Below are 23694 nucleotides of genomic sequence, written 5' to 3'. Positions count from 1 at the left end.
CTATCTATCTATCTGTCTATCTATCTATCTATCTATCTATCTATCTATCTATCTATCTATCTATCTATCTATCTATAAACCTGTCATATAATCATGTTAATCACATTCAATTATCATAATGTATATTTATTTATTCATTTCTCGACAAGGGCTGTAGACACACCATCTTTACTCTGTAATGTGTGTTTTGGGGTGTGAATCCGATGACATCAGTATGCAGTGAAAATACAGCCATTGAGATAATCACATTTATTACAGAAACACTGATAATTATGAAAACATTACTGATTTATTAATAGTTGAAGTACGTACTATAGCTGTATATGTGTATGTTGTCTCAGTGTGTGTGTTCATCATAGCCCAGGTGTAGTGTGATCAGCTGCTCTCCGATCCTCTTTATGCTGAGCTCTGCAAACACACACACACACACACACACACACACACACACACACACACACACACACACACACTCCTCCCGTCTCTCCTGTGCTCCAGTTCACGCACCTACAGTCTCACACACAGGAACAGCAGAGAGGACGCAAAACAAGGTGACACCTTCAGCAGCCATTCAGGCAGGTACATTCACATTTCTGCTTTTCTCTGCTCACATTTTCACTTATTTCACTGTCAAATGAAGATTTGGGCAGTAGATTTAGTCAGAGGTATGCCCAGAGTATGTGTCAAGACAGGTCAAGTGACTGTAAATGAGACCGGTACAGTAGCATTTGTCATGATGTCACACTGAAGGTACAGTAACCTTAATCCTGATCAGAACCTGCACATTTACACTGAATGTATCATGTCAAATATTATATGTAGCAAATAATAATTGCTATATTTTATCTTTTTTACATCAAGGGTCAGTTTTATGTCCTGTTATCGGTGTGTTTGCAGGTGTGACATCATCACAGACACACGCTGTAGGACAGGCTTGGGAGCAGAGTCTAATCTAATTAGATACAACTTAGTTCTGTCACCAATAACAACACATGAATAAACATAACTATATTATTTAATTTAATGCAGTCCATCTATTTATGTCATATTATCCATCCAGCTTTTAAAGCACTAATAAAATACATGTATTGATAGATGTCAGTAGTACATGATGCTTGTTAAATTGTGGATATATGTTTGGTTGTCATTATAGGCGAGGTTAAAGTTAGCTGAGCTCTGGTATTTTTAGAGCTCTGTTAGTTGACAGATTCAGCAGTTCAGTGCAGTATGAATGAACACACTTAAAATAGCAGTGCGTGCTGAAGCCAGAAAAACCCATGAATCATCTCAGGATGAGCTGTGAGATTTATAAAGTGGAATTGCACGTTAAATTGAAAAGAAAAACAAAACTGATTAAGGTGAAGGGGCATGTGCTCATCTGCCGTCGACAGATGTCATCATATTGCTGAATCTAATACTGTTATAATCTCATAATCCTACATGCTTTCCAGTGATAGAAATGTGTGAATGATTTGCGTAAACTTATGTTTCATATACATAAAAAAGCAATCCAAAGAATTTATCCAATAGAAATCCATGTGTTGATGTTAATTGTCCACATTCTCTTAACAGGAGTGCTGTCAACTCTTAATCACTCAAACAGTTCTAGGCTGTGTTTCCCGAAAGCATCATAAGCCTGCACAGATCATAGAAACCACAGGCACCAATGTTCTCTACATCTACTTACAATGCTTTTGGATAAAATAGCTCTGGTCTTGACAGTCTGTCCATTTCATTATCTTTATAAAATAATGAACTATTCTTAATTTTCCCTTGAAGGACCACGTTTTTACTATACTTTTATGCATTTCTAGAGCCAGATCAGTAAACAGTTTGGTGTTTTTTTGACACAGCTTCATCTGTGACCCCAGAGACTGAGACATCATGTCAGGGGACGGTAGCCAGGGAGACACGACCCAGAGCAATGGAGTCAAAAATCACAGGTACACCTTTTCTATCATGGGATTAGGTTTTCCTATTTCATTTTTAAAAAGTTCATCTTGTTTATTTTTGTTAAAAAACGAATTTTTTTTTTGTATATTAGTATTATTGTTGTTGCTGCTGTCCATGCAGTTAAAACCTCATGTAATCAAGTGAAGTCCATTTTATGTGTTTAGCTGAGTGAAACAATACGCCATTGACTAGCTACATAAAGAATATGGCCTATAATTATGGTCACATTATGAGTCAGTTATAACAATAGAAGACCTAATACAGAGCCTTGTGGCACTCCGTAATCTTACGCTTGTGTTAGGTTTGACAATATCTGATTTACACAAACAAAGTGATTGTAACACAAAAGATAGGAAGTATCTAAGCACCTGCAAACATTTCTCCAGCCAGTTTAAGGGAATGTCATGATCCATTTGACCTAAATCCTTGGTTGCACAATTGGTTTTCTAGTATCTAGATCAGGGGTCTTCAGCCTTTATCAGGTTCAGGTTACTACAACAGGACTCATAATGATTCATGCATGAATAACAGCAGCTGTTATTATTCATGCTGTTATTATTCATGCTGCTATTCATGCATGAATCATAACGACTCCTGTTGTAGTTAAGGATCGCTCTTAAACATGTTAGTACATGTTTGATAGTTAATGCATTAATTAATGACAGTTGATTGTATGAATATTGGGTCACACTTTATAGGTGTCTTTAACTATTATGAATTTACATAATAATTTTTAGGTACAATGTACTTATTTTGTTGTATTGCAAAACACTTGTGCTGCTATTAAGGTGGATACAGGTTAGGTTAAGGACAGGTATGAGGGTGGGTTAAGGGATACGGTTTACAACAGTGTAATTATAGATGTTAATTTACTTTAAATTAATTTAATTTAATTTAATTTAAATTAATTACAGCTTTAATTATAAATGCAAGTTTTTTTAAAAAAAGAAAATAAGTACAATGTAAAAACATGCATGTACACAAAAAGTGCATTGTATCAAACGATTAATTTAAATACATTAATTATACAGTAGTTAAAGACACTTAATGTAAAGTGGAACCTAAACTAGAAATGTTCCTCTTTCGGTCTCACTTCATTGGCTGCCCATATCTAATATAAGGCTATGTAACAATTTACAATAACAGGGCATGAATGTTAATGTATTAATACCTGAATTAATAGTTACTTCAACATGAACTTATGATTAGTGAAGATATGAACTAATCATGAACCAATGAAGAGTGATCCTCAACTACAACAGGAGTCATAATGATTCATGCTTGAATAACAGCAGCCTTAAACTTGTTAGTACATGTTTGATAGTTAATGCATTAATTAACATTTAGGGATAAACTAAATCAATCAGGCTCCATAAGAATAAAAAATAAATACTTTGACTTTGAAATACATTTAAACAATTTATTAGTCATAATTTAAACTATTGACATCAACATTAATTAGTTTTTACAATAATTTAAGTGAAATTGTAATTAATTTTATATAAAGTTCCAATGATTGCATTTTTAATTTAAATAAAATTGTGTGTATATACATGTGTAATAAATATAAATAAATAATTGTATATACAGTTTAAATGATTGGATTATTACAACAATTTCAGTAAAATTGTATATATATAATATAAGTGTATATAAAATTTGAATATGACAATCACCTGTCAATATGATATGATAATATGATAATATGATTTATTCGCGAGAGCAAATGTGCCACAAAAATAAATGCAATACTTACAGATACCAGCAAATGGTTCTCCTTCAAACCAAATGTCAAACCGTCTCTTCGTAACTGTCCTTTTGTACTTGTTGTGTCCGTCATTTGGTCAGATGGTGCTGTTTGCATCACAATGTAATTTAATATTTTAATATTACAATACAATCTAATAAATGCATTGGACATAATCTTTCATCTGCCTGAAGTTAACTTAAAGGAATGTTCAGAGTTCAGTGGGAGTAAAGTTCAGTCATTGCTAGTACATTACTGTAACAGAGGTGTGTTGTTAGGTAAAGACATACGACATGTTTAGATTTTTTTCTGGCTAGTCGTCATTGTAAGACTTTGTGAATGCTTGCAGACAAACCAGAAATACAGACGTTTGTGTGGTGATTCAAGACAATGCTGGTAGACTATCTGCTCACTTCTTGTGCGAACAACCTCATGTAAAAGTTACGGGGTTAAGCCGGGTTTATACCTGATGTCATCACAGCAACACTACTGTGTGTTGCTTTGAGACATTGCAATGGTTGATTCTGCTTTGGTCTATTTTCGTTGAAGAACTTCTGTAGAACTGTTGTGTATAAGCAGTATCACAAGGCTACAGCCATGCTAATATTTGGAACAACAGCACTTTTGCTCATGTAAATTGCTCATGTAAAGTGCTTAAATAAATTGCATTTTGTGTCCCCCCAAATTCTGCAATTTGTTTCATTATCCGTTTTGCAATAGGTCGGCTCTTCCCGCTGCTATGTTCTCTCGACACAATGCCAGTATGTGGAGCGTTCTCAAAAAATGCATCGGGATGGTAAGTCAAATTAATTTTACACATAGCCTACTGTACTAGTGTTTCTTCAACTTCAGGCACTTTATGCTCCAAAAATTTGATTGTAATCTGAAATAATTTTTTAATGTTTGTATTGTAAGGTTTGCATTATGTTTTTTGCCAGATTAATTATAATTCAGCCTGTTAATCAGTTATTCTCATCTTTAAATCTTCACAGGAACTGTCGAAAATCACAATGCCAGTGATTTTTAATGAGCCTTTGAGTTTTCTTCAGAGATTGACTGAATACATGGAACACACATACCTCATCCAGAAGGCCAACGCTTCACAAGACTCCATCCACAGAATGAAGGTAACTATATATTATAATTTTTTAGGCCAAATACCCCTTGGTGAAGAGAAAAATAGGGCAGGTACCTATTGAGTAAAACAGAGCTTTGCATTTTAAGCCTGGCGTATATTAGTCTCGCGTAGCCAGACCTTGAGACTGACGACAGAAGGTCTGGACTTTCATTGGCTTTTCATAGGGCCGTCTAACTGACATGTAAAGAAACCAATCACATTTCGTTTTGCTCCGCGTCATGTTAAAAGCCCCCTGAAATCAAAATTTACGTTTTTTAGCTTTTAGAATGAATATGTTAGCCTTAAGGTTATGAATAAGCTGGTGTGTTCCAAAACAATGACAAAATTCGTTTTAGGAGAAACTTACAGTCTCTCACTTCCGCTAAAATCAATCACAGATTTTTATGACATCACCGCGGACTTCAGCCTCTCATCACATCTTCTGTCCAATCAAATGCTCTCTAGAATGTTAAGCGTCCCGACCCCTATGCTATAAATACCACCTGGCCAAAGCGACTGTTGACACGTTGACACGAGCAATATCTCTTTTTTTCTGTGTTGACCTACACAGGTCGTTGCTGTAAATGAGAACTCGTTCTCAGTCAACTTACCTGTATAAATAAATAAATAAATAAATATGGGTTGGAGATTAGGGCTGTCAAAATGGCTGAAAAGCTAAATTCAAATTTCTTTCTTAAATATTAGCACAATTCGAATTATTCGAATTCTAAAGGCAATACTTAATGTTACAGTAAAAAAGTACTGTATTGTCTCCTATGCCCACAAGAGGGCGCAAGCAAGTGAAATTAGCAAATATAAACCTAATCAAGCATCGCATATTTTATTGAAATGAAATGACATTCACTTTTTAAAGTGCATTAACTTTTGAAACAACTGTTCTTAAATAAAATATAATTTCCTTAATGTGAATGCAAGGAAAATTAGGTTACAATAGTGCATAAAACTGTGTTATACCTGAGAAAACACACTTCAACAGACAGTACTACATAAACACAAAATAGCAAACTGCCATTCAGAAACAATCCACTTCTACTCACTACACATCCACATATTGTTTGTCATAAACACCAGACGCTCAACTTGATCTGCAGCGAGTGCTGTGCGCTTTTTGTTGACAATGTTTTCAGCTGATGAAAACACACGCTCATCTCTGACCGATGTGCCAGGAATGGTCAAGTTTTGGTCAACCAATCTTTGCCACCGACTGAGAGGGTTTTCGTCAGCAGGAAGCCTTTTTCCGTAATTTTTTCTAATTAACAACGCAGCCGCACCGCTGGTGCCGTCAAGTACGACTTGCAGTCTGTAAGGTAAACTAAACGCTATTGGCTATTTGAAAAGGGGGAGGAGCCATTTAATATGTCCTGCCTTAGCTTTCTGTTTCAGTGGAAATTACATCAATGTATCATACAAAGCTGCGCGTTCCAAGGCACTTCAGTGGGCCTTTAAGGGGTATGAAAACGTAAAGTTGATGTCTCTTCACAGACTGGCCTGCATCTAATAAATTATTCATTCATGAATGTTTTGCAAGTTTACTTACAACAATGGTGCCACAAACTTCACATACTTTTAAAAATCCAGCGTTTAATTGATCTTGATAAGCACTCAGTATTGTCACAGTTGTAAACATGATGGCTTTATTCTTCCGTGAGGGGGTTTGACATCACAACGGCTTTGTTTCCAGGTGGACCGTTAAAGAACACGACACACACGGAAATCCTGTAGAATTCAACCAATCAATTGACGACTTCCAAACTCCTTAAAGGGGTCATATGATGGTTCTAAAAAAAAAAATGTTTGTGTATATGGTTTAATGCAATGTGTTTACGCGGTTTTAGGTTAAAAAAAGTCATTATTTTACACATACTGTACATTATTGTAATGCGTCGATTTTTACAAAGCTCGTTCTGAAAAGCGTGGTGTGCTCTGATTGGCCAGCGATCCAGTGCATTGTGATTGGCCCAAAAACCTTAAGCGTGTGATGGAAATGTCCCACCCGTTACCATATTTGGAACATCAGCTCCCAAAGCAATAATGACAGGTGATAATGTCGGCATTACCTTATCAATTCAAGCCCGAATCTGATCCGGAAAATGCAGATGACCAAGCTGATCGATCAACTTTGCCAGCGCGACTGGACCAGATCGTATCAGATTGGTAAGGCTTTATTTAATTGGGGACATAATTACTGATTAAAATGCTTCCACAAAACTTTCTTTGAGGTCAAACAATAATTGGCAGAACTTTGACCTGAATTATACTATATGCTTTGCATTTAATTATTCAGCATACAGAATCCATTATCTAGATTTTATGTAATCTTATGTAAATACAGTACACTGCGTTTTATTAGCAGCGAATAGCTATTACATTGATGGAATTTTAGGTTTTATGCATAAAATTAATTATGACTACAGGCAAAAGATCTGAGATATAACAATCATACACTATAAACCTGAAATGTATATGTGATGGCTCTGAGACCATCAACTGAAACAAACTCTTAACATGTCAGTAATGTTAGGTTTCTTTGATTTTTGAGAGTGTGGCAGCGTTTGCGGTGTCAGCTGTGGCCTCGCAGTGGGAGAGGACCGGCAAACCCTTCAACCCTCTGCTGGGAGAAACCTATGAGCTGCTCAGGTCAGTGTCTGCTCATGTACATGTCAATGTTTCCAATGAGCTGATCACGTCAGTGTTTCTTCTGTCATCAGAGAGGATCTGGGGTTCAGATGGATCTCTGAGCAGGTCAGTCATCACCCGCCGGTCAGTGCCTTCCATGCCGAGGGCATAAAGAACGACTTCATGTTTCATGGCTCCATTTATCCCAAACTCAAATTCTGGGGAAAGAGTGTGGAGGCCGAACCTCGTGGAATCATCACCCTAGAGCTTCCCAAGTGAGTGGTTTCCAGCCTTACATGTGTGCTCCAGTAAACATAAGGAGCATGTGTGTATTCAAGAGCATGTCATGTTCTCACAGACATAAACATTTATTAAACAGCTTTATCACTGACATATTTATTTCTAATTTGTTGTTCCGCAGTCACAATGAAGCCTACACATGGACCAACCCTATCTGCTGTGTTCATAACATTATCATGGGACAACTGTGGATTGAGCAATATGGAAATGTTGAAATTATTAATCATAAGTAAGAGCAAATATCATGAAAGTATCATTAGGTGTAAATTAGATAATTGTTGCTTTATTAAGGTTTGAGAGGAACAAAGAGTCTAACTACTGCAGAAGACAAACACACAAATGATTTCACTGTGTGTTTTTTACAGAACTGGGGAAAGATGTTGTTTGACTTTCAAGTCATGTGGCATGTTTGGAAAAGAGTTGCATAAAGTGGAAGGATACATACTTGATAAAAGGTATGTAAACACTACTTAAATGACAAATATCTGATGATATTTTTGTCCCAGAGCCTCTAAATAGGCTTATTCAGTTTTACATGACTGTAGTGTGGTAAATACAACTTAAAACAGCTCTGATCCACTAATTTCATTGGATATGAGGTGTTCCAAGAGGGTTGATATTTCATATAACAGCACTGGAGCATTTCACTTTTAGTATCACTTTATATTCACAAAATAGGCCATTTTGGGTAAAAAAAAACCCTGATAAAGAAAATATTGGAAATTCATAAGCAATAAACATTAATTTAATTTTGATGGCTTAATGCTGCAAGTAGCCTATAATTGACTGTACAAAAACACGTTTTTGTCTCAAACCATGTCAGTGTCACTGCTTAATTTTTTTCATACTATATTATATTACTGTAAAGAATTGAACTGTCCTGCAGGAGATTTTGTAAATTATTTTTTTAATAGAATTTCTTGGTAAAGACTGGTACTCGAATCTGGTACAAAATTCTCAGGTAATTTAGCAGTGGCGGAACTAGAGTTTTATACATGGGGTGGCCAGGGGGTGGCCACTGCTACTTTCGGGGGTACACAGTACACACACACACACACAGTGGAAAAGCTTATGGAAGGAATTGGGTCACTCTGTTTGTGTCTATAAGTGTTGAACATCCAAAATATTTGCAGAAAACAAAGCTTAAGCACCAAGGAGATAAGATACCGTAGCATGTGTCTGTTATGTACTGCTGCGTTTATTTACAAAAAAGCTCACATTTACAAAAAAAAAACTGTTTTTTTAATTGTACTTGAAAAATGTAAACAATTGTATTGCCCATCAATATAAAATCTTATCCTAGGAAGATTTAATACAACATAATTCTTTCTTTATAATAATTTATAATTATTCTTTCTAATTATAATTATTTTTTTGTGTTCATTTTTGGGTGAACTATCCTTTTAATCTGGCAAAATCATCTCAACTTAAATTCCTGAATTGGGTATGTGATTGACTGCCTGTGTCTGGTAGATGCTCTGACCTGTTGCTGGTCCTGAAGTCCGACCACACTGACTCTGACTAGCCAGTGGTGATGCAAGGGCTGGGGTCTGTTTGCACCTGATCTGCCTGTTAGTCATTTTAAGCCAAAATGGGGGTCAACCTTGAACAAATTGCAACAGAAGCAAACTCAACAGAAGCAAGAGATTGGGTTTGGGACTGGGTCTGTGGGACTGTTTCTGGGGGACGAGTCTGAGGGAAGAACAGGAGACAATGGTAAGGAGAATGCAAAGGACAAAAGGTAAAATAAAAAGTGAATCCCCAGAAACAGTTTTCGAAACTTTCCCCTAATGGGATTCTTCTGGACTTTTTTTCCTTACTCAGGACATATTGAGGATACAAAATTATTTGAGTTTGCTTCTGTTGCAATTTGTTTAACCTTTTTTCATAAAATGACTGGACTATGTTTGTGCTTATTTAAAAAGTACTCTGATATCTCTCCCTTTCTTTTCATGTTTAATTGACCCTGTTCAAAAATATGACAAATTTAAAATATGATTCCATTCATATTTATATTCTAATCATCATCCAATTACCAACATTTTTATCTATTAAAAAAAAAAAAAATGGTGTTTTTGGTAATTTTCACAATTTCATGGCACCCCAGAATATTTTGTTGTATGAATATCTGAACATACCAAAAGAATGAACAGACAAAAAATTGTTTTATTCTAGCTTTGTGCGTCTTTTTTTATCAACACTTGAATGTTGGCAAGTTTCATAAGAAGCAACATGAGCAAAAAGCTGAGAAAATCGCATTTTTATCAAAGACTACATCTAGATCAGATTCAGAATGATGATCAAAACACAGTAGATCGAGTCCATCAACACCCTACACCCATAAAGCTTCATAGTCCTATGATCGCATTATGATATCACTTGTTTCTGCTCTTCTTTGCCTGCGTTTTGATCTCCTATCCTCACATTAGCTAGAACATTTGTATACTGTAACGTACACACGGCAAGGTACTGCATATGCGTGTATTAGGCCTAATGTAGGCTATTCGGAGCAAACCACCCTGATGCTAAACCTTAAAAACTTACTTCAGATATGATGTTTTCTTATTCGGTGAAGTTCGGTATCTTGCAATCATCTCTCGTCCTCTGCTCGTCCGTTTGAAAACTGCGCGCGCGCCGCGCTGCCGGCGAACGTAATTTTTTTTTTAAATCAGCAACTGCCAGTAGCAAATAAAATTTTGGGGTGGCACCCGGGGTGGCCAATCGCCTGTCAGGGGTGTCCAGTGCCACCCCGGACCCCCCTCTGGCTCCGCCACTGTAATTTAGTGACTTCTTAATTAACTGCTTGTTTTCAAAAATATGATTTAATACCACTAAGTTACATCAAGGGTCAAATAACATAGTTACATAGTTACAACTGCATGATGAAACCACTTTTTGTGTGTGTGTACAGTACATACGCTGTACAGGTCTGGTATAAAGAATGTTTTTGCTCAGGTGGCGAAGAATGTCCGCCCAATTCGCTCAGCAAGAAAAAGAAATTGAGCGAATATTGATCTTACTTCGCACTCTTTGATTGTTAAAATCAAATGTTGTGCTGAAATTTGCGCTCAGATTCTGTGAACAGTAAGGCTCGCCTTCTTGGTTTGATTGGCCATTTGAGTCGTTTTGACATTGACGAGCGCTGGTAGACGCCTGAGACAGACCCCTGGTGGTTACGGCCCTGGTACAGAAGATGTTATACTGTATGTGACAGTCATACTGATATTCAGTACAATAGCATGACTGCAAGTGATGCATTTACATTACATTTGCTATGACTTGGACTGATATTGGATTGAACTTATATATGAAATTTGTTCTTGAAAAAAAATTAGCTACATCTAACTAACAATTGGTCAAAAGGAAAATCTTTAACAAACAAAAGTGTGTACATTAATGAAGAGCCACACACAGTAAGCTGTCTGTAATACGATCGTTTTCTTTATGTCTGTCCAGTAAAAAAAAGGTGTGTGCTCTCTATGGCAAGTGGACGGAGTGTTTGTATTCTGTGGATCCAGCGACGTTTGACGCTCACAGAAAATCTGACGTAAAGCGTTCTGACAGGAAGGGAAGTACACAGGTGACTGTCGAGATCATGATCACGAATGTTGATTCGTTTTACATTTTTATGTAATATGTTGTTGAACATAAATATGCATTTTAAACCGTCAGAGCAGAAATTGACTATAGACTACTAATGTCTAATGTAATGTGTTTTACAAATGTTGCAGAGTAATAATGCGGACGAGGAGCCGGATGAAATGCCTCCTCCAGAGACAGAGACTGTGCAGGTGATTCCAGGAAGTGAGCTCATCTGGAGGATATCACCGCGACCAGACAACTCGGGAAAAGTATGCAGAATATTTCACTATTTGTCATTATATGCCCTTGTCATTATGATGTGGCTTTAATTTAGGCTTGAGATGAGCACAAGTACTTGGACGTGACTGCCATGATCGGTCATGATCATATGAGATGTGACCCTATGGGGCACAGCAATATTTATGTGTAAATTAACATTTGTTTCATTGTCGATGGGCCACCTGTACAACCCTGTAACTGTCACGGTATGTTGTGAGAAGAAGCACGAAGAAGAAGAATCAGGTTCAAATAGTACTTTAATTACATCCACAGGCATTTCCAACGATGGGTAGGCAGGCAAACATCAACATAGCATAAACGAGACCAGACAAAGAACACTGAAAACACAGGAACTTATACACTGACGATGATAAGGTGAACACAGCTGAACCGAATGACAAGTGTTACGCCCCGTGGCTCAAAAGGGACGCAACAAAATTTGGACACCTGAGAAAGCCAAACTTTTATAGCAAGGTATTTATTAACAAAAGGAAAACCATACAAAAACTGTGTAATGTAGTAGTCAGGCGTCAGTAGTGTCATGCTAGATGAATGCATGGGAATGTAATGTGCTGTGGCGTCATGGTGCATGCAAAAAAGAAACATAACCAAGCAAATTTCAAAAGCAATCAAATCAAATAGGCCGCGTGTCACTGATGTAATCATGTGGGAGGGTGGAGTAATCCGTCCAACGCTGGGGAAAACCCCATTAAAGACACAGGTCGGCACACTCCTCCCCTTAAAACGGGTCAGTCAAGAATCCCTGCAAATGACCAAACAAGACAATTGAGCCAAAAATGTAAGCCCCATGACTCCCAAGAAGTTAAGAGCCAAGGACAGCAGCCTGGGCAAGAAGGAAAAAAAGTAAATAAAGTTAAAATACACATTACGCATCATTCATAGGGGCACGTGACATTTTCAGACCCTCTGATGTGCCGAATGCCAAGGCAATAGGCCTGCAGAAACAAGGACCAACGTATCAGCCTTTGGTTCGAGCAGTGAAGAGAATTCAAAAACGTCAGTGGGTTTTGGTCGGTATAAATGACAACTGGTTGACTTGAGCAAACATAGATGTCAAAATTCTGCAACGCCCAAATCAAAGCCAAAGCCTCTTTTTCCACCACAGAATAATTCAGTTGGTAAGAATTAAACTTGAAAAGAAACTGACAGGCCGGACCACCCCCTGCTCATCAGCCTGTTGGAGGACAGCTCCAGCTCAAACCTGACTCGCATCAACCTGCGAAGAGAATGATCTTTCAAAGCAAGGAGCAGTAAGGACAGCAGATGAACACAATAGAGACTTAATATTTTCAAAAGCTAGCACACAATTTGAAGACCGTATGAACTTTGCCTTGGCTTTCAAAAGATCGGTAAGTGGTACGACAACTGCTGAAAAGTTGCGACAAAAGAAACGGTAGTAACCTACTAAACCCCAAAAACGCATAAGCTCTTTTTTGGTAGTAGGCGCAGGGTACTCTTGAATAGCTTGAATTGTAGCATTTAACGGTCGGACTTCACCAGGTCATCACACAAGTCATATTAGGTGACAAACGAGTGGCGGGAACAGAACAAAGGAAAACAGGAACCAATGAATACTAACTAAAAGTCTGTGAAAGTGAAACTAAGATGACACAGACGGAGTGTAACATAACGCCCCCACCCGGTAGGCACGACCTCGCACCATGAATGAAGCGCAGAGGTTCTTGAGAGAAGGGTGGAGGTTTGGGAGGGGGACGCGGTGATGGCGTCGGGATGGTGAAAGGGATAGTCGAGGGTTGGAGAAGAAGGCAGATGAAACCAAGTTGGTGAAGACAGATGGAGAAACCAAGGTTGCGATGAAGGGAGGAGCCAGGTAACACTCAGGATGATAGTCCAAGGCGGAGTGGATGAAGGAGCCAAGGGGAAATCCCTGCTGGGAAAACCAGGGTGATGGTGTGCTCTGTCTTCCCTTCCTCGGGCACAAGCTTACTCGTCATGGTGGGTGGAAGCTTCCAGTCTTCTCGGGGCTCAGGTGCTGTAAATCACAGGGATGACGGGCTGGGCTTTGGGCTTGGCTGGGATCGGGGGTAGACGATCCCCCGAGTGCAGACACCTGATGATACCGTCCCTCCAGCAAAGTCTGTAGGTGTCTGGAAAAACCTTTGGTGAAGTGATGTAGAACTAATGTCATCAAGACACTGTACAAGTGTACAGTTATTTAAAAAAAATAAAAAATCATCACCTAAGAATGACTGTCAGGCAGACATGATCAAGCATTCAACAATGTTGAATATGCAAGAAGACAACAAACAAACATGTTTGTACCAAGAAAATGATTTTCTTATATGCATTTTACCAACCCCTGTTAATACATACAGATTAACATTCCTGTTTTGTGACAAACTCTTTGTCTTCTTTCTCTTTCTGTCAGTACTATGCCTTTACATCATTCGCTCTGCAGTTGAATGAGTTGGATGCAGAGATGGAGCGAGTTCTTCCACAAACAGACTGTCGTCTGAGACCTGATATCAGAGCACTGGAGAGCGGACACATAGGTACATTAACCTCTTATTGTATTCATTCACCCATAAAACAACATCCAACCAATTTCTGAAATGCAGGATGGTTGAGTTTAGGCTGATACCTGTTTTGTCCTTATACCTAAAGCCCATGTTGAGCCTGCAGTCAAGCCTCCTGTTTTACTGACCATTAAGGTGGTGCTTATATCATAAACACCACACTCCTTTGTTTTGTACATTTGCATAATGCAAATAAAACTAATGAAAATGACAAAAGCACATCAACAAAAGCACTAAAAGTTCAACTAAAATTAAAATGAAATAACGCTGGAACATTGGAATGCTGTTGCAGTGCTCGTTAAATATTATGTAAGGGATAATGTAGAGCGAATGTAGAGCTTTGTGTCGGGGTCCCAATCGGCCTGTCGGGGTTGTATTCGCTATAACAACCGCCTCGCTCTACATTATCCCGCTTATTACATGGCTACCTACCAAACAAATCAATAATTTGACACAAAATATTGATTTAAAAAGGAGTTTATTGATTTAAAAACGATTGCATTGCTTCCGCTAAAGAAAATAGTCCGTTCCGTCTCTACAGTTAGAATCCTGCGTCCATAGCAACGCTCTGTTTTTCATGGCAACGGTGTGTTATACTTAGCAGCGGTCGGTTATCAAGAAATAACAGACCGCATTCTACATTAGAATTCAACCAAGCCATGTAATAAATATCTTTAATATTAAACGTATATCAACATCCTGCCCTCAATGATGGACGACAGATCATCAGTCCTTGATCCATCCATCACCAGTTATTGTTCAACTTTATATATAATGACATAATATAAAACGACTTAATTATATATTGCATTGCTGCTGTTTCCCCAGATGTAGCCAGCGCAGAGAAGAACAGACTGGAGGAAAAACAACGCATGGCTCGGAAAAATCGCTCCCAAACAAATGAAGAATGGAAAATAAGGTTTGAAATGTTAGAGGAGTTTTTCTGCATTTTTCCATGTTCATCTTTCTTTAGTGTGTAATTTTGTTGCTGTTTCAGCATGAAAAAGGTCTGCAAAGAACACAGTTATTCTCTATATCAGTGTCAGTGTTTCTGAACTCCCTGAAGCGCCTCCATTGTAGTCTTGAGATTCTTCCGGGAACGAACACGTCACAATATTCCTCATTTAAATAATTCATATGCAGAATAAAGGGGCGGGGCCTGGTTGAGTTAGTTAGTAGTGTGTTGAAACTGGCGGTTATGGTAAGGGGCGGGACATTCCCAAACACAAAGTGCTTTACCAATCACAACACACTGCTCCAGCCGACCAATCAGAGCACAGTGTGCTTTTCAGAAGGAGGGGCTTCATAGAGACAGGAACTAAACAGAGTGTTACTGACAGACTGGGAAGAGAGGAGCTGCAACAATGGAGAATATTGGAAAAATAAGGTGTTTTATGAACATTAAAGTATGAAAACCTGTCCTTGTAGAGCCTAAAAACAACATCAAGAGTTAGTAAAAGGGCACAATAGGTCCTCTTTAATAAATACACATCAGAGTACGTAACAGAGTCTTCTTTGTGCTAAAACGACTACTTACCACTAAGTGAGGTTGATCTGCACAACAATCAGAAATGAACTGTTACTGAATTTATCCTGATCCATTAGTTTAAGATCCAGTTATACAGGTAAAGCAATGAATATTCATTAGTTCTAGACAGGAGGAGATTCCACAGATTTGAACTTCATCACACATGTAACAATGAATGTAAATACGCTCTATACACGAACGCTGCTGACATATTTCCGGTAGAATCTCAGCCAGCTTCTTTACTTCCGCATAGCGCGTTCTATAGCGCGTGTACTAGCGCCAAAACTTTCTTAAAATTCATTTTCTCCGAAACGGAGACAACGATTTTTTAAACCGATTTGCTAGTCGGATTTCGCATGATATGAGAGAATACTCACCCTCAATGTTGTCGATGTAGCTCGAAATATATCATTTAAAGCCCTTCTCTTTCTTACTCTTAGGTGTGACAGCTAACTGCCTCACAATATTGTTAACATCATTCACGTTAACCGCTGGAACTTCTTGTAAACAGCGAGTGTAATTTACCATTATCTCCACCGAATGCAAAAACGGCTTCCGACGCAGCATCGGATGTAACTGGGCGGGCTGAGACAAAACACGGAAGCGATCATGCATAGAGCCAGTTGTTGTGGGTGTAGCCAACATTTTGATACATTCAATTCAATTCAATTCAAATTTATTTGTATAGCGCTTTTCACAATACATATTGTCTCAAAGCAGCTTTACAGAAAGTGCATTTCAGAAATGTACATAGAAAAATACAGTTAGTTAATCATGTATTAATTTAGGGCATAATATATCGCCAGCGTTGAGTTGTCTCTTCACAGGCGTCGAGTCGTCTCTTCACGAGTGTTGGGGCATCTGAAGGTTCCATGAGAGGCTGGATACAAACTGGAACTGACGAACTCTAGTCGAACTAGCGTCCTGAGATAACAACAGAAAAGCAGATGGGAAATAATTAGCATAGCTGCTGTTCATAATATTAATGCATTCGATATGATTCAACTGTAGTATAAAAGGTAGTATTATGCGAACGCTTGGCTAAAGAGATGCGTCTTTAATCTAGTTTTAAACTGGGACAGCGAGTCTGAGCCTCGAACAATATCAGGAAGGCCATTCCACAGTTTAGGAGCTAAATATGAAAATGCCCTCCCTCCTTTAGTGGACTTAGATATCCTAGGAATGACCAATTACATACCAAAACATAATGCCTGTGTAAAATTTAAGAACAAAACAATGATTATTGTCTTTATCATCATTTATCATAATGATAAACTAATTAAGCAGTATAATTCCAGTGTTTACCTAGAGAAGCTGACTCATTTTCCAGACCTCACACACCAAGCCGACGTCAAAGAACTAGCGGCGACTGCATCTGGGACAAAAAGCTGTGCTTGAACACACCGCAAAAACTACAGCTGACTGTCAATTAGCATGTGCGTTCTGTGCCTGCGTGTAAGGAAATAACCGTCTAAATCAGCAGGTATCAGTAGTCTATATTCGCCATTAAAAAAACTAGGACTAGGACACAAACCGTGAACAAAGCAATGCTTGCTTACCATTTTGAATATCAATCACGTTGACCACTTTCTTCATTCCTGGCGGCTCGTTATGAAAATATTTGCGTATTGGAAAGCTCAAAATTATAACAGCCTTCTAAGTCTGTACTGTCTTGACTTCTCTGCTCGCTTTCATCACTTTTGCTTTTATTCTCATACACTGACTCATTCGCTAAACTGAGCAGCCAATCAGAGTTCTCTCTCTCACAGACGGCCATTCAACATGCTGAATCGGGTGAACTGCCACAGACATAAGCCCGACTAGTCAGTGCCTTCTTGACTTCTTTGCTAGCTTTCATCAGTTTTATTCTTATACACTGACTCGCTAGAGCTGACAAGTGGAACATACCTCAAAAACTACCCTGACAGACGCTCACAGACGGCCCAACGCCCAACAGTCGTCTTGGTGTGTCATGGTCCTAAAGGGTCTGTGTGTTTACAGACATCAGCAGTGATTGCGATCTGCATGAGTCTGTGTGTTACAGAGAGAATGATAGCATTGATCTACACCTTAACATCAAACTCATGTTTACACACAGGTGGTTTCATCAGGGGTCGAGCCCTCACACCAAAGCTCCAGATTGGCTCTACAACGGCAGCTACTGGAACAGGAACTACTCACAACTGCCTGACATATACTGACCTCAAACTACTGCAGACATCTGGGGGAATGGAGTACATGTACAGTACAAACATCCTACTGTTGAGGAAATGCATTGAGTTTATATAAATGCATCACTGATATGGTGATAAACTGACAAAGATGATAAAGGGCATCATGATGTAAAATATAATAGTGTTTCTTGTACAACTCCTTTAAATAGATTAGGATCTCATTAAAAGAGCAAATGATTCACATCCATTTCAAATGTTCCAGGGTGAGACATAAATATTCTGAAGATATATGATGTGAAAATACTCTAGTCAACTTAGATTTAAATCGATTTAATGTGAATATTGAAAAGTTTTGCTGAAGAGTGTTTTGGAAGGACCTAAAATCTGCTTGTGTTTGACAATGATGGCACTCTGCATTTACAATAATTTGTGTCATTTTAAAGCAAGTTATAAAATTCTTAAAAGAAATGGCACATTTTTTTCTGTATATTCATGTTATATGTCCATAAAACGTTGCACCCTGAAAAGTGCAAAAACTTCATCATGTAAACACAATGTTTATTCATTCCATGTAACACTTTTTACTGTTGCTAAATAAAGGCTTTCTGAAACTTCTTTATTGTGACAAAATGTAAATTATATAGTGATACCATGAGCTTCTGTGCCATCTATTGGTTTGGAGGAGAATAAAATAAAATGTGTAATGTAAATTCCACCGAATCTACCCATTCTTCTGTCTTCACCAACTCGACCTCGGTCTACAGGCCCGCCAGATCCATCCTGGTCTTTGGAGTGACGGCCTAAGCCTATGACTTCCGACCGTCCGGCTTCTCATTGGTCCACATTCAGTTTCTGCCCTTAAACCTCTTGAGACTAAATCCTAAGGTTTAGGTCCAGACCACCATAAAAAGTCTTTAGGGCCATTTGGATGCAGTAGCAGTGGCTGGCTGAAGCAAAGAGAGGCCACAATAATCCATCCAAATCCATTCATAACTGTTTGAAACCTTAAAATTGATGTAACATACAACATTCATTTCACACTCAGAGAAATAAGTATTCTCGATGAGTATTCTATTTGTAGTGCAAATTAAGGTACAACGTACAAATGAATGCATGCATGACAATTCAGTCTTTTTCCATCATGTTTGGACCATATATGCTTAGAACATTGCCAAAGGTTTTCTGGTGGCGGTTTGGGAAGTGAGTAATGAACTGTTAAAACTTTAAGCCCGGGACACACAAAGCCGACATCAAAGAACTAGCGACGGCGAAAGCTGACTGTGTTGTCACCTCTCGCCGGCTGCATCCCGGCCAAAAAACTGCGCTTGAACACACAAAAATGTCTAAAGGCGACTGTCAAAAAGCATGTTCTGAGCCTGCATGAAAGGAAATATCTGTCTATACCAGCAGGTATCAATATTAGTCTATTTTCGTCATTCAAAAAGGGAAACCGAAACTAGGACTGCAGATATACAAACCGTCAACAAAGCAGCGCTTGCTTACCATTATGAGTATCAATCTCATGTTATTATGGAAATATTCAATCATTCAAATGTTCAGCTAAGATGACGTAAAATTATAACAGCCATCTCTCTGTGCCGTCTTGACTTGCTCACTTTTGCTTTTAATTCTTGTGCACTGACTCGTTCGCTAAGCTGAACAGCCAATCAGAGTTCTCTCTCTCACTGAGGGCCCGACGCACATTCAGCATGCTGAATCGGCCAAAAAAAAAAACTGAAAGCGTCCAACTAGAGCCAACAGTGCGGAACACACTGAGAAACCTAAGCCGACTGACACTCAAAAATCTTGGTGTGTCCCGGCCTTTAAAGACACTGTTCTAACTGTGAGTAAATGAGTTCCACAGGGGAAAAGAAGGGTCAACAGACACTCCTTGTTCTGAGTCTCCCATCCAGTGAAACAACAACATATATGACCAAGTTCTGAGTCACCGGTCCGTCCATTTACAGATACACTGTACCATTGTGAGTCTCTTAAGGGAATTAACACATACACCGTTCTGAGTCTCTGACCTGTGAAAGAAAAGATTCCATGATCTGAGTCTGCAGCTTTTGAGGCAGCAACAGATACAACCACATTCTGAGTCTCCAGTCTGAGGAAAGAGACATTAACAGACATACTATGTTCAGTGTCTTCATCCAGCGGGACGGTAACAGATACAGCATATCCCGAGTCTCCATGCCAAAGAGACAAAAGCGGATTGACCAAGTTCTGAGTCTCTGGCTCAGAGAAGCAAATTTGCAAAAAGCTTAAGCTCCAGAGAACAAACTTTTACTTCAAGGTACCCACCTCTGTGTGTTCCAGATTTTAGGACCCTTGTAGTGCTCCAGGAGATCAGCATCCCATGCATTGTCACCCAGCACAACCAGTGGAAGACGTGCAATGCAAACCTCTTTCCAGAGACCATGGCATTGTTGTATAATATATTATAGTATATGATTTTCTAATTTACATTAGAGATTATATAGCTGATGCCAGTTAAAAACAAATAATTTCATATGCGTTTTTATGCATACGGTTCTTCATCACCATATTAGTTTCAGAGAAACAACAGTTTATCTTTCACTAAGATAATGTAACTGCCATAGCCACACACATCTTAAACCACTTGTATTTTAAGCATAATATGCATTTTATTCCTTTATAATTTATGGTATTCATTTACTATTTGTGTTTATTTACTTTATTTACTCTTTTTTATCTTTTTGTTAATACAATTTATTTTATTACACTTGTCTTCCTTTTTGTGTTGATAATACAGTAAGAGGCAAGTTAGAAGTTGTCTGATATCTCACAAATCCAACAGATTGATCAGATGACAAACTTCTTTCAATTTACATAATCTTTATTTGTTCAACAATCTTTGCTCTTCACTGGAAGGGTGGAATTCGTTGCTGGTGCCCCACAATTAAAGAAGGAAGGAGTCATCTGACACTCTCGCAGTCACCTTAAAACATTATCCCCGGTTTCACAGACAAGGTTTAAGCCTAGTCCCAGACTAAAATGCATGTATCAGCTGTTTTAACTGAAAGCATATCTTATATGTCAGTGCCATTGTTTTGTCTCAAGATGCACACCAGTAATGATTTTTTCAAAGACATGTTTATAAAAGCTGCTTAAATTTCCTAACTGAACTAAGGCCTAATCCTGGCTTAATCTAAGCCCTGTCTGTGAAACCAGGCCATTTTGGTGGTATTTGTGAGAACCCCTACAATACATAAAATTATTCATGAAAATTACAAACAACAATGATATTGCCAAAGTTCTTGTTAATTATTTTAAAAGGTTATATAAGATACTTTTATTAATGATAAAATGTAAGGAAATTAATTGTAAAAATGCACTTGAACATATAACAAATATATAAACTACAGTCAATCCAAAATTTATTCAGACACCTTGCTATCCTAACTTACATAAATTAACTAGTGTCCTATGTACCACTAGTAAAAAATATATAAAAATTATATATGGTGTCTGAATAATTTTTGGTTTTACTGTATGTCCTTTGTATTAATAAAACATTTGTTGTATATCTGTATGTTTATATGAGTAGGATTGCGATAATGTCCTAGAATTTAAATGAATGTAAGTGTGACAGAGCAATACCAGGTTTCAGACACAAGGAGTTTCGACTACGCCACCCATGGGAATTTCACCCCGGGAAATATGAATGATACCTAAAAATTTAGGTCACACAGGTTCGACTCTCGTAAGGAAGTGGGCGGAAACGTGGGTATCATGAAGAAATACAAAACTTTATTAATACAAAATACTATTTAAAAAAGAGTGTGAGATTCACATTAAAATAATCTCCATTGCACCAGGATGTGTCTGATGACTTGTTAGTGCATGGCTGACATCGACTTCAAGACAAACAAAAACAACAAATGACATACAACTCACATCACTATTAATTACACAACTGAAAAGAAAAGAAATACAACCTTACAGGGCCAGGGTTCACCACATGGAGAAGGGGTCACAAAGCTAGTAAATCAAAAGCACACTTGCACACACACACCACCGTGCACGCAGCTTACGCAACCACAACACTTCAAAAGTGTGGCACCGCCCGTAGGAGGAGCACCACCACCACCACCACAAGAGACCCGTCACCCGTGGGAACCCGGCGACTGAAAGAAAGAAAAACAAAACACTTCAGAACAGTTACAATAAATCACAAATTGATTATATCACTGATCACAAAAACAAGACGAAAATAAAGTCATATCAAGTCACAAACAATATAGATGTTGGTACAAATAGAAAAAGAAAGAAAACAAAAAAACAAAACAAGTTAACTTAATTCAGACCAGCTTAAAAGGAGCAACCGCGAGGTTACTTTCTCCTTATTTCACAAAGTAGTGAACATCGACTCCAAAATACAATACACTAATATTTAAAGAAACCAGACAGCGACAATCCTCCTGATTAATTGGACGATGCGGCGCTCTCGCAGTATGGCAACGGAGAAGCAACCGAGACGGCAACTATAGCAGAAACAAATCGCTCACGAGCGGGAGAGAGAATCCGAAAAAGTGGAGATAAGCTCTATTATCCCTTTACAGGCACAGATATACGATATTCATATAACTGCCGTTCAGCTGAGATACAGGGAACACTGAAAGGTTAGTAGTCTTAGCATCCACTTAACACAAGCCGAGGGAACCAGGGAGGAGAAAAGACAGGCTGTGTTCACTGTCAACAACGGAAAGAGAGGAGGAGCCGGACGTGACGCCTCCCAGGCCATGACCAACCAGCTCTTAAATAGTGGATCCTCCCTGCTAATTGGTCCTCACAACCGTCAATCACCACCACTCGTCCTATTCATTCGGTTACATAAGCGTATGCTTGGAATTGAATGGCACTGGCAAAGGGTTGAGCTCGAAAAGTTTTACACTTGACACTCTTTTACTTTTTGGTGGTCTTGATGGAATAAAACTGATGAGAGCTTTTGCCTACATTTTGGTGTGAATATCCTCTTTTTTTCCTTTCATTGCATCTGGGTTTAATCTACGCACCTGTTGTTTACATTTTGGTGTGGTTTGATGTTCACCCTGCTGCTCTGCTCAACTACTCAACTGTGACGATATATAACCACTTCTCAACAATATAAAGCATGTAACATGCAGACAAAAGTATCACATTTTGTTCAAGAAATTAACAAAAATTCCAAGCCTTCCAAAGCCAAACAAATTGCTTTGTGTGAGGAACAGATCATTGTCCCTATCCACCATAACAAAAATCTCAGACAAATCCCAGATACATAAGGCACACATATATGTAAGGGATAATGTAGAGCGAGGCGCGGTCGCGAATCAGCCTGCCGGGGTTGTATTCGCTATAACAACCGCCTCACTCTACATTATCCCGCTTATTACATGGCTACCCACCAAATAAATCAATAATTTGACACAAAATATTGATTTAAAAAGGAGTTTATTGATTAAAAACGATTGTATTGCTTCCGCTAAAGAAAATAGTCCGTTCCGTCTCTACGGTTGCGTCCATAGCAACGCTATGTTTTTCATGGCAACGGTGTGTTATACTTCACAGCGGTCTGTTATCAAGAAATAACAGACCACATTCTACATTGGAATTCAACCAAGCCATGTAATATATATATATATATATATATATATATATATATATATATATATATATATATATATATATATATATATATATATATATATATATAATTATTATTTTATTTTTTTTCAGAATTTTGTAGCAGGAAATTACTAGTCATATTTTTCTTATATATCAACTATGCATTCTGATTGTTATGTGAATTGGTA

At 38.2% G+C, this 23694-nt stretch overlaps 1 protein-coding gene across 4 annotated transcripts; it reads left to right on the top strand.

The window, feature by feature from the left end:
- Positions 1–437: 437 nt before the first annotated feature.
- LOC311086972 (oxysterol-binding protein-related protein 1) lies at positions 438–18487 on the top strand. Of its 4 annotated transcripts, none has more exons than XM_084120218.1 (13): positions 438–576; positions 1851–1940; positions 4418–4493; positions 4690–4824; positions 7375–7472; positions 7544–7726; positions 7873–7980; positions 8117–8206; positions 11208–11331; positions 11483–11602; positions 14023–14146; positions 14999–15098; positions 17797–18487. In XM_084120218.1, the coding sequence occupies exons 2-13, from the start codon at positions 1882–1884 to the stop codon at positions 17897–17899; spliced, it is 1320 nt and encodes a 439-aa protein (XP_083976344.1). In that variant the 5' UTR covers positions 438–576; positions 1851–1881; the 3' UTR covers positions 17900–18487. The 4 variants fall into 4 exon arrangements, with proteins under 4 accessions (XP_083976344.1, XP_083976346.1, XP_083976347.1 ...); XM_084120220.1 differs by having other exon boundaries at positions 445–576; positions 14999–15089; XM_084120221.1 differs by having other exon boundaries at positions 494–572; positions 14999–15089.
- Positions 18488–23694: the final 5207 nt, after the last annotated feature.

The sequence above is a fragment of the Abramis brama genome (assembly GCF_963993115.1).
Source record: "Abramis brama genome assembly, chromosome: 7".
NCBI lineage: Eukaryota > Metazoa > Chordata > Actinopteri > Cypriniformes > Leuciscidae > Abramis > Abramis brama.
This window is presented reverse-complemented; position numbering and strand designations above follow the sequence as displayed.

What these genes read in the sequence shown, in the direction of transcription:
- LOC311086972 (XM_084120218.1), top strand. Translation starts at nt 1,882, where the DNA reads ATGTCAGGGGACGGTAGCCAGGGAGACACGACCCAGAGCAATGGAGTC. An exon ending in GAAACCTATGAGCTGCTCAG is followed by an intron (nt 7,473 to 7,543) that starts GTCAGTGTCTGC and finishes TTCTGTCATCAG; the next exon opens with AGAGGATCTGGGGTTCAGAT. An exon ending in ACAGGAAGGGAAGTACACAG is followed by an intron (nt 11,332 to 11,482) that starts GTGACTGTCGAG and finishes CAAATGTTGCAG; the next exon opens with AGTAATAATGCGGACGAGGA.